Below are 12092 nucleotides of genomic sequence, written 5' to 3'. Positions count from 1 at the left end.
GGAATGTGTCACTTATTTTTTTCTTTTTTTATTATTTTTGTTTCATTTAATTAATATCTTTAAAAATAGTTAGACTTTGATTCCTGTTTTTATATTTTGTAAAATTAACAATAATGTGCTTCCCTGGGGGCTGCCATTTGCAATTGCATCTGTGTATGTCTCCCTGCACGACACATACACAGTTGCTTTATGGCAGCCCTCAGTACATTGGAGTCAATGGACGGCTCCCGTCCCGTCTGCTACAATGTAGCTGAGAGCTGACATGCGCAGCTCACACACACACAGGGAGCTGGAGAGGGAGCCAGACGCCATAGTTGTGGAACCCCCAGAGAAGGTGCACTGTGCCCAGCACTATCCTGAGCAGCTAGCCGCTCTCCCCCTCCTCCTGCTCGGGCTGTGAGACTGATCTGATAATGAGCCGTCAGGACTCAGCTCCGTGCAGGAGGACGGGGGAGGGGACGCACAGAGACTACAGTGCTACATGCTGGGACAGGGGAGCTCGGTCTCAGGAGATAGTGGATGGAGGAGGCACAAAAGTGTCACACTGACCAGAGTAATAAAGAGAAAAGCTGCCAGTGTGTTAACCCTTTCCTTCCCAATGTCAGGACACTGCCTGTAGCTACTACACTGCATCTGCATATGTAATGCAAGGCTAACATGGTATAGATGGGATATATATATGGCCTGGCAAAGAATTTCATTTTAGCTCCCAAACAATTAGCAGCAGCTGAGGTCTAGTAAGGGGTTCTGCAGCAGCTGAGGTGTATATGAGGTTCTGCAGCAGCTGAGGTCTAGTAAGGGGTTCTGCAGCAGCTGAAGTATGTGGTATGAGGTTCTGCAGCAGCTGAGGTATGTGGTATGAGGTTCTGCAGCAGCTAAGGTGCAGTATGGGGTTCTGTCGCAGCTGAGATGTAGTATGGAGGTTCTACAGCAGCTGAGGTGTGTGGTATGGTCAGAGGCTACTGGAGCCTGAGCCAGGAGCTGCATGTGCACGGAGATCTGAGGGTAGCTTTGAAGCACCAGGAGCAGCTGTCAGGAGACCCACCTGTCTGTATGAGCGTGCGTGTATGAGTGTGCGTGTATGATCTCCCCATATGGGTGTGCGTGTTAGATCTCCCCGTATGGGTGTGCGCGTATGATCTCCCCGTATGGGTGTGCGCGTATGATCTCCCCGTATGGTTGTGCGTGTATGATCTCCCCGTATAGGTGTGCGCGTATGATCTCCCCGTATGGGTGTGCGCGTATGATCTCCCCGTATGGGTGTGCGCGTATGATCTCCCCGTATGGGTGTGCGCGTATGATCTCCCCGTATGGGTGTGCGCGTTTGATCTCCCCGTATGGGTGTGCGCATATGATCTCCCTGTATGTGTGTGTGCGTATGATCTCCCCGTATGGGTGTGCGTGTTTGATCTCCCCGTATGGGTGTGCGTGTATGAGCTGCCTGTCTGAGTGTACATCAGGGAGGAGCAAATTAATGGTAGTAGTGAAGTGCTTCGCTTTGCACGGTCGTCGGCTTGTCAGATGGCTGCATTTGAGTTCTGCTCTGCATGTCTGGATAAGTGGGATACAGTCCTGGGTGAAGTTTTGCTGGACTGTATCCAGATTTTCGAGTCATCTGGAGCAGAGCTGAGGTGTATTATGAAGTTGGCTGGGGACACACTTCTATCAGTATCTGTACTGCTATACAGACAACAACAAAATGGCACTGCTCCTTTCCCCTCTTTGTTCTGTAAAAAGAAGGGGGAGGTGATGATGTCACAGCAGTAAAGCAGAGACTGCCTCTTTTCAGCAGCTGTATTTCAGGTTACTTTTTACCTGCTGGAGCTCCCCCTAGGTGCCATCAGTGGGAAACATGAAAAATTAGATCATTAATTTTTCATATTTCCTTACATGTAAAAAATATAAATAACACATATAAATTAACCAAAAACAACAACAAATGTAATTTTAACACTTTCCAATTTTTTTTTTCTTTGTGACACATTCCCTTTAAAATACTCAAGGCAGTTGGTGAGTGAGACGTTTGGGAGCTTTTCATTTTTTAGCTCTTGGGTGGAATACCCTTTTAGGTCACTGGTTTTGGCATGCAAACCAAATAAGCAGAAATATTAATGAATTTTGCATTTCTTTTGACAACAGAGTCTGTTTATGCTCAATATTTGAATTTTACATGTTTCAAAAACAAAATGAATTATTCCGTTTTTAATTCTGTTGACCAACTGACAGGTGTGTTACATAAACTAAAAAATAAAAATGCTGTCAAAACATAAGCCAGCAGTAGACATAAAATCTGCAAAGATATTTCATACTGTCAATTTAGTTGTGGTTTTTTTCCTCGGTTGTCAAAGCATTTTATTCATGCATTGTTAGACAATATGGAAATCTAAGTCGATAGAGAAAATACATAGTGGAATAAAGCTAATATAATTTGCTTATTGAATAAACTCAGCAATGTGGTATTGAAACTCAAAATGGAAGACATTACTGGGATAAACATGAAAAATTGATAACTAAACAGACAAAACCTAAAAACCAAAATAAATAAATACGTTTATTTAAAGGGGTTGGCCACTTTATAGTAAAAAAGTTCAGTGTACAGTATTAGTAAGTGTACTCATGGCACTTACAGCAGCTCCCTGTGTACCATACAAAGCTAAAATAAGACTCCCTTTAACAAGGCTGTGCTGCCCTGCTCTGTGGTGAGTCTGTCCATAAGATGGCCGACATGGAGAAGCATGTGACCATCCTCCACCTCCCAGTGTCCACCACTGAGCCTGTATATGTCTATGGAGGACACTGGGGGACGAACATGGTCACATACTCCTCCATGACGGCCATCTTATGTACAGACTCACCACAGAGCAGGACAGCACAGCCTGGAGGTGGGGAGTCTGATATTAGCTCTATGAGATACATAGGGAGCTGCTGTCCATAAGTGCAGTAAGTACAGTTACTAATAATGTACACTGATTTATTTTACTATAAAGTGGCCAACCCTTTTAAAGTGTCACTGTCATTATAAGTTTCAAAATCTAAATCTCATCACATTGTAAAGGCTGCTTGTATGTTGGGTCATCTAGGAACAAATAACTAGTCCCAGAAAGATGTGGATTTGGTAAAAAAAGGAATTCCAAACTGTTAGACTGGAGAGGGGCAAGATGACAGATTCAGTGACATTTTCAGAGGTTTTGATGGCCTGTAATCAGAAGTAATCAGAATAACAGGGCATATCACAAGGCATATCACAAGACATATTACATCTCAGAGATCAATGTATTGTTAAGGCAGTGGTGTAAGGCTGGAGGTTTTAGGTTTGTTAGTCATAACTTTTGAAGGTGGTCCAATAAGCAGATGTAGAAGAGGGATGTTTTGCATCCATCACACATAGGTACACAGGTACTTAGAGAGGAATTCAGATTGTTTTTGGACTAGATGAAGGGGACAGAAATATAACTGATGAGGAGGATTTCTGTCCCCGACCAGTAAAGACAAATAAGTGTATTAGGATTTGCGAACATGCAGTGGTTGGTGCAGTGGTTGGTGCAATAGATGCAGTGGTTGTGTAGTTGATGCGGTTATTATTAGTAAGGTAGATGCAGTTGGTGCAGTAGATGAAGTTGGGACTAAAGGTCTTATGAAGCTTAGTAATCTTCGTGTAATGTGTACCAATGCTTGCAGCTTAGGAAGCATGATCAGTGAGCTTACTGCAGTTATGTCTAGAGATGATTTGGACCCAGTTGCTGTAAAAGAGACTTGGTTCAAAGATTGTAATGATTGGGAAGTAGCAGTAGCGAAATTTGGTGGGGGGCAAGGGGGGCGGTCGCCCCCGGGCCCACTCAGACAGGGGCCCACTGAGGTCTTAGACAGTTAATGCTGTCTGCAAAAGCTATTGCTTTTGCAGACAGCATTAACACGTCAGTAGTGGCCGGAACTGTATGCGCTCGCACTCCTAATGAGCGCATACAGTTCCGACTGGGCCAGGATGTGATTGACACAGCATCAGGAGCCATTGGCTCCTGGCTGTGTCAATCATTCTTGTGGCCGGAGGCAGCGTTATGCCTCCAGCCACAAGAGGCTGCGCTCCGCATCCGCACACGCCCCCCGAACCGCCGAGTCCACCCCCTCCTTTATGCCTCTCTTGCGACCGCAAGCACGGTCTTGCTTGCGGCCGCAAGAGGCAATCTTGCCCCTGTCTGATGCGTCGCTCCCTGGGGGATTCCCAGGGAGCGCACGTATCAGGAACCTTAGTGCGCGTTGCTGGGACTTCCTGTACCGGAAGTCCCGGCCTGGGCGCACACTCAGCTTCCGGATGTGTGCGCTGCCCGGGAATCCCCCAGGGAGGGACGCATCAGCTGGGGGCAGAAGAGAGGACAGCAGCGACGGGGGAGCGCTTGTTAGGTGAGTTGTGTGTTGTTTTTTTTAATCTGCTGTGCAGGGGGCAAACTATAAGGGGGGATACAGGGGGGGAATACAGGGGAGGGAAGCCATCTATAAGGGGGGATACAGGGGAGGGGAGCCATCTATAAGGGGGGATACAGGGGGGGAGCCATCTATAAGGGAGGGATACAGGGGAGGGGAGCCATCTATAAGGGGGGGGATACAGGGGAGGAGCCATCTATAAGGGGGGGGGATACAGGGGGGGAGCCATCTATAAGGGGGAATACAGGGGAGGGAAGCCATCTATAAGGGGGGAATACAGGGGAGGGAAGCCATCTATAAGGGGGGGATACAGGGGGGGGAGCCATCTATAAGGGGGGAATACAGGAGGAGCCATCTATAAGGGGGGAATACAGGAGGAGCCATCTATAAGGGGGGATACAGGGGAGGGAAGCCATCTATAAGGGGGGGATACAGGGGAGGGGAGCCATCTATAAGGGGGGGGGATACAGGGGTAGCCATCTATAAGGGGGTAATACAGGGGGGGCATCTATAAGGGGGCAATACAGGGGGGAGCCATCTATAAGAGTCAGCCTACCCACTAAACAAGGGTGTAAAGGGGCCAATACAGATGTGCAGTGTGTAGAGAGATGAGGATGGTGCCAGAGTGTGGAGCCTAATATGTATGTCTGGCAGATTCTGTGGATTCGTGGCTCTGAGAAGTTCTCATAACGGCCCAGGGCAGATGGAGAAGAAGATGAAAAGGGAAGAACTCTGATCAGAGAAGACGTCCCCTGTGAGTCACTAAATATATCTGCACTGTAATGTATATGGTGTATAGAACCTGTGTAGAGCTGGGGCTACTGCTAAATGACTTGAAGAGGTGATATTGCTCTGTGTACAGTGGATTATTCAGTTGCAGCAGTGGTGTTAGTCAGTATGTGCTGGTATTAGTCGGTATGTGGTGGTATTAGTCGGTATGTGCTGGTATTAGTCGGTATGTGCTGGTATTAGTCGGTATGTGCTGGTATTAGTCGGTATGTGCTGGTATTAGTCAGTAAGTAGTGGTGTTATTTGTTACTTGTAATCTGGTACTGTGTTTTATTGGATTTAGTATAGAGGATTTAGTCAGTAACAATATGGTGGTGATGGTAGTGGTTGTGGCGATATTTCCCCCTTGTATACTGGTATTATTGGTAATACCATATATATATACCAGTAGCATGCACTTGGTCGAGGAAGGGGGGCTCCAGGTTGACAGTCTGCAGCCCTCAGGGTATGCTGGGAGTTGTAGTACAGTAGTACAATCCTCCGATACCTGCCGCTGTAGACAGATGTATTGCTGGAACTTCAGGGCTGATGGTTGTCACCCACAGGTTGCAGCCACCAGGAGAATCAAACTGAGGACAAGAGTGGTGCTGTCTGTGGAAGAAGGCAGCTATATTTTTCTAATCTTAAGCCCTTTTACTTTTTTTGTGGTTCTATATTCCAGATGTAGAAGCCTCTTACACGGCTCTGTATCCTTATTCACTATAAGAAATGTAGAAGAATATTCCCTTTATTATTCAAAAAAATCCTTGTCACCTGCTGGGGTTCCCTGTGGGTAACGTTGGTTGGGGGCCCACTCAGCCTCACTCGCCCCCCCTAGGCTGAACCCCTAGCTACGCCCCTGGGAAGTAGCTAAACTGGGATATATTTTGTACAGGAAAGACAGCAGAGAGAAGGGGAGCCGGTGTAGCCATTTATTTAAGGGACAGTTTTAAATTGGTGGTAATCCAAAATTGGTATAAAGAGCTGGAGACTCTGTGTTTGCATGCAGACCAAAGAGGGATCTGTTATTAGGATATGTGTTATCTATAGGTCTCCAGGGCAAGTTGAGGACTATGATAACATGCTGATGGATGAAATTATCAAAATTTGAATAAAGGAGACATTGTAGTTATGGGTGACTTCAACATGCAAGATGTGGATTGGAATATCCCTTGTGAGCTTACATGTAAAAGCAAGAACGTAATAGAGACCCTTAAGCCATCTTTCTAGCAGCCACCTTTTCTGAGTTAGGGCTAATGCACACTGAGCAAAAGACGAGGTATTAAACAGCAAAGTTTTTTTCTTGAAATTCCTCTTCTACTCTGCGCTGGCAGAATGTGAGGGCACCCACGCATTTGCTCCCACCGCTCTCCGCTTAAAAAGTGACATGTCACTTCTTTGAGCGGAGAGGGCAGGAAGCGGATGTGTGTGCGCCCTCTCATTCACTTACTGCAGGACACTGAGCGTGGCAGGATTCTGTGGCGAAGAGCTCCGCCGCGGAATTCCGCCGTTTGGCCTTTGGGCGGAAAGTGTATCTACAACAGAAAATTCTGCTCGAAAATTCTGTAGTGTGAACAACAAAGCGGAAATCCCATTAAACACAATAGAATATTTCTCTATTTGTATTTTACGGGAGGAATTTCAAGTAGAAATTTAAGAGCAGATTCCTCTTCAATTCCTCGTCTATTGCTCAGTGTGCATGAGCCCTTACAAGTTTTTCTAAAAGCCTTTTAATATCCAAGATGGTGCCAGCCAGGAAACTATATTTCCCTGCATGCATTGCACCTCAGAGCCAACTTCCTAGTATCCGCCTTTTCTTGTAGTATCTGCTCATCGCTGGCTCAATCTGCTGCTGCTTTACACTGTAAACAAAATATCTATCTATTTACTAATTCATCTACATAGCTAGATTAGAAAGAGAGAGAGAGATAAAACAACTGTGTTGCCTTTGCCCTATACTGCTCAGGAGGCTGTCACTGTTCTGTTGTTTTTCTGCCCCTTGGCCAGGTGCTCATTGATTGGTGTGATGTCGGTGGCGAGCGGGTTACAGATGAGGTGTTATGGCTTGCCTGGCAACAGAGGAGACAGAGATCATATGACTGGTCTCAGAAGGGAGGGGTAGGACAAATGAGCAGAAACAGAGTAGACCAGGAAGTGAGGATTTTCTGCTGCTTCAGGATGTGCTGCAGACAAATGGCCCAATTCATCTACTAGAAACCTGTTACAAACAACTTTAGATTTTGTTGGAATTGAACAGGGTTAAATCTTTCTTAAGTGAAGTACCCATTTAAGTCAAGACCTTTTTTTAAAAGCAAATTTATGATGATGATTATGAGTTTTCAACTCAACTCATGCGGCAGCCTACTTTATTCCTTCTTTTTTGTTACATCAATTTTTTCATCACGTGATTCTATGACTTTTAGTGAACAATTGAGGGGGAGGGGGGACCGCTAATATGCATATAGACATGGCATTTTTTTCTGCATTTTTATCCCCGTATTGAGATCAAAAAATTTGTTAGATATCTTTGTGTTTAACCTCTTAGGGACATATGTTGTACCGCATATGTCTGTAAGGGTAGTTCAGAGGGGGGCCGCGCCACAACCCCGCTTTGAACTGCCGCGATCCCGACTGCTATCTGCAGCACAAGACTGCGGCTATTAGCGGGAACGGCCTGATCGCTAATTAACACCTTTAGATGCAGCTGTCAAACATGACAGCTGCATCTTACAGTGTTATTTGCAGCGTCGTGATGACGCTTATCCCGGCTCAGTATTCTATTGCAATGGTCTGCAGCAGACCGTGGATCGGTGCTGTGTTATACAGCTACACTGATCTCTATGATAGATCAGTGTAGCTATATTAGAAGTCCCCCAGGGAAATTACTGTGAAAGTAAAAAAAAAAATAAAGTGTTTCTATAAATAAAAAATCCCCTCCCCTAATAAAAGTCTGAATCACCCCCCTTTTCCCATTTTATAAATAAAAATAAATAAACATGTTTGGTATCGCTGTGTGTGTAATCGCTCAAACTATTAATTTATCACATTCCTGATCTCGCACAGTAAACGGTGTAAGCGCAAAGACACGCCAAAGAGCAGAAAAATTGTGAATTTTTGGTCGCATCAAATCCAGAAACATTGTAATGAAAGTGTTTAAAAAGTCACATATACGCAATCAAGGTACCGATAGAAAGAACACATCATGGCGCAAAAAATGACTTCTCAATCAGCCACATAGACCAAAGGATCAAAGCGTTATAAGCCTGGGAATAGAGCGATTTTAAAGAACGTTTTTTTTCTGTAGAAGGTTTTAATTTTTTAAAAGCCATCAGATAATTTAAAAGTTATGCAAGTTGCATATCGTTTAAATTGTACTGACTTGAGGAACATGTATAACATGTCAGTTTTTCCATAGGACAAATAGCGTGAAAACGAAAAAAAAGAATTGCATTTTTTATTATATAATTTTTTTCTGGTTTTGCAGCATATTTTATGCAAAAATTAAGTCTGTCATTGCAAAGTACAATTAGTGACGCAAAAAATGAGGGCTCCTGTGGGTTTCTAGGTGAACAAATGCAAGTGCAATGGCCTTTTAAACACAAGGAGGAAAAAACTAAAACAAAAATTGGCTCCGTCCTTAAGAGGTTAAAGGGACCCTTAAAGACTGTCAAGTTTAGTGGTGCAAAGTGTACACCACCTATTACTTGGCCTGAAGCCCACTAGAATAATCTGTCAGATTCAGGTGTCTTTTTTGGTGCAAAAGTAGGCCACACCACATTTTTGCATTAACCACGCCACTCGTTAATACCAGGTGTTTAAAATGCATAATGTGAAAAAAAAAGTCCTATGCACCACTTTTTCAGCCACATTTCTGGTGTAGAAACATTAGTAACTTTGAGCCAATGTGAATATTACATTTCATACTGTCCCCATAGACTCTCAGCCAACAGATAGCCGCAATGTTTTGGGGACAATTTTGCTTTAAAGGAGTAGTGTGGTGCTCACTAAAATAATAAAAACACTCATAAATGTGCTGATATGTCCTACCATGCCTCTGCCGCACTACCGGGAGCCAGGTCCCGCCGATACCACTGTCCAATCTGTATTATATCTCTTTTCAAAAGTCCCTCACTTCCTGCTTGGCGTGCGCAGCCGATTTCCACATGCAGTGTTGCTAGCTCGTCCAATTAAAGTCAAGCAAGCTACTTCACAGAGGGGCCGACCTAGAGGCAGCTGATTAGGGGATGGACGTCCCGGCCAGCCCCTTAAACGTCATATTATGATGTCTTGTCCCAAAATGGCCGCCGGGCCTGTGTTTAGACATGCTGGACAAAAATGCTAAACTATTGCAGTTACGGTCAGGGGCGGGCGAGGAAGAAAGACAAGACAGGTAATAGCACCACATGACAAAGTTATATAACTTTGTCATGTGGTGCTAGATCCACAAAAAAGCTTTGCGCTGCACTACCCCTTTAGGTCCAGCCTAATAGAATTTATGTGACCTTATAAAACTTTTTTTTTATTTATAAACAGTTCTCTGTTTTAAATCTAGGTTTTTTTCTGCTAAATAGAAAATCTTCATTCTCCTTGCAGGCTGCCTTGGATAAGCAGTTAACCCCAATATGTGCATCCAAATCGTCGACAAGCCACATATAGTAGTTAGACCCTCTGTACCTTTATGTAATAGTAATGTAATAGGGTAGGTGGCTGTCAGAATAGTTTTTGTAGCATATCTCACAGATGCTGGGATGGAATGGGGTGCTGGGAAGTTTGGAGGCCAATCCAACACCTTGAGCACTTTGTCATTATCTTCAAACCATTTCTCAACAAATTTTTGCAGTGAGGCATGATTCATTATCCTGCTAGAAGAGGAAATCTGCATTAGGGAATACTTACTGCTATGAGGGTGTACTTATTCTGTAGTGTGTACCTGTTATGTACTTGAGAAGTGTCAAAGTAACACCTAAACCCAAATTTCCATCACAATTTAGTGTTTGTTAAAGTAGCTAAGATGCTTAAAGAGGAAGTCTTAAGAAACTTAAGAAAGAAACTTAGGAAAACAGCAGGCGGGGGTGGGGGGGGGGGGTGCTGAGAAAATAATAAACAAGTAAACTTGCTCCTACTCATGTTCTGCCCCACCCAATGATTGGCTTTGCGGGCAATCACTCAGCTATGTACTTGACGTTGCAGCTAGGAGAGCTGCAGCTCGCTGTTGGCTGTGAATGGAACCCCGAACTAACGCTGCGGGACACGAGAATAGGTAGCAAAACGGTATCAAGTGGGCTTTATTTGATTCTGTCACAGTACACACATTGCGGCATGCCCCCAACAAGACAAGTCATAGGACTATACTACTACTAGCACTACTGTCATAGAACTTCCCCTTTAACCTTAGCTAATGATGTCCTTTTCACATTGGCTTTATGGCTGATGGTGTATATTCTATATTTCACTTTTAGATGGTTGTTAATATTAGACATAGAAGTGAGATTCTGTTTTTGATTTTTTTTTTTTTTGTGTGTGTGTGTTTTTTTTTTTTTTTGGGGGGGGGTGTTATCATTTCAGATTTATTCTACTGGATTTAATGGTTTTACCTTGGTATAACTGGCACTCGGCATGCTTTTTTATGTTCCTGTTATGAAGGTGACTGTGTAATACAAAAATGTAATGTTCCATAATGGGCTAATGTCTGGTAATTTTTAAGGAAGGCAGTATTGGGACCATATTTATAGACTATATTTTGTTTGGTCTGGTTGGTCCAAGCAAATTAATATCTGTAACATCATGCACACCTTACTCTCAAAGACGGCCAAGTTGTTAAAGACTGTAGTAAGGCAGTTGTCCCCATTTTTTGGCGGAGGTGTGCTTACTAGAAAACCACCTCGAGATTTTTTTTTAAAGAAGCACTACTTCAAGTAGAAAATATCTTGGTATTGTGATGCTTTAGGCTGAGGTCATAACAGATTACAAGAAAACTGTAACAAGGCAGACTCCTTTTAACTTGGTCATCTGTAAAGTGCACTTATAATCTAGAGTGCGAGTATGTAGCCCTGTTCTTCTTGTTGACCAAAAAACTGCCTTAAAGGTGTAGTTCAGCAAAAAAAAAAAAAATACAATTTTTTTTTTCAAATCAACTGGTGCCAGAGAGTTGTAATTTTTTTCAATAAAAAATATCAAGTCTTCCAGTACCTATCAGCTGCTGTATGTCCTGCAGGAAGTGGTGTACTCTTTCCAGTTTGACACAGTGCGCTCTACTGACACCTCGGTTCATCCTCATAGAAAACCTCTCTTGCTCTTCAGACTGGGAAGAATACCACTTGCTACAGGACCTACTGCAGCCGATACGTACTGGATGACTGAGATTTTTTTAATCGACATAAATTACAAATCTTTAGTACTTTCTGGCACCAGTTGATGTAAAAGAATAATTTTTTGTTGAACTTCCCCCTTTAACAGATTCTTCAAAAAAGAGGCCTCCTTGGGTGACAGATTGCCTTTCAGTCTCTGTCTACTATTCCACTAAGAATACTGAGAAACTAAAGAAATGTAATATATCTGAGTAAGAATAACAAAGATGAAATATCACACACAAAGGCTGTGGATGTGAGATATTATGAAAAAAATTAGACATTGTGTCCCTGTTTTCTGACAATAACAAAGGTTGTTTTATTTCTAGAAACAAGACACTGGACAGACACTGCTGGATATGGTCTTCAATCACTTGAGTGTAAAAGAAAGAGAATACTTTGGCCTACAGCTTAATGAAGATTCACTAGATTCACATGTGAGTGAACATTAATAAAGTGAAATTTAGAACAAAATAAATAAAAAATGTTACAGGAGTAGTGGTTCTACACTGTTTCCTCATCTCCTTTTAAAAATAATGGGGGAAATTTAATAAACTT

At 43.3% G+C, this 12092-nt stretch overlaps 1 protein-coding gene across 6 annotated transcripts in view; it reads left to right on the top strand.

Moving 5' to 3' along the window:
• Positions 1-12092, top strand: part of PTPN3 (protein tyrosine phosphatase non-receptor type 3) — a 178505-nt gene that overhangs the window by 59912 nt on the left and 106501 nt on the right. For all 6 annotated transcript variants that reach the window (XM_069958242.1, XM_069958243.1, XM_069958244.1 and 3 more), the window contains one exon: positions 11864-11971. In XM_069958242.1, coding sequence (XP_069814343.1) covers positions 11864-11971 — 108 coding nt within the window. The remainder of the gene's footprint in view (positions 1-11863; positions 11972-12092) is intronic.

Source organism: Dendropsophus ebraccatus, chromosome 2 (genome assembly GCF_027789765.1).
Source record: "Dendropsophus ebraccatus isolate aDenEbr1 chromosome 2, aDenEbr1.pat, whole genome shotgun sequence".
Classification (NCBI taxonomy): Eukaryota; Metazoa; Chordata; class Amphibia; order Anura; family Hylidae; genus Dendropsophus; species Dendropsophus ebraccatus.
Note: the sequence above shows the minus strand (reverse complement) of the source record. Positions and strands in the feature narration are given on the sequence as shown.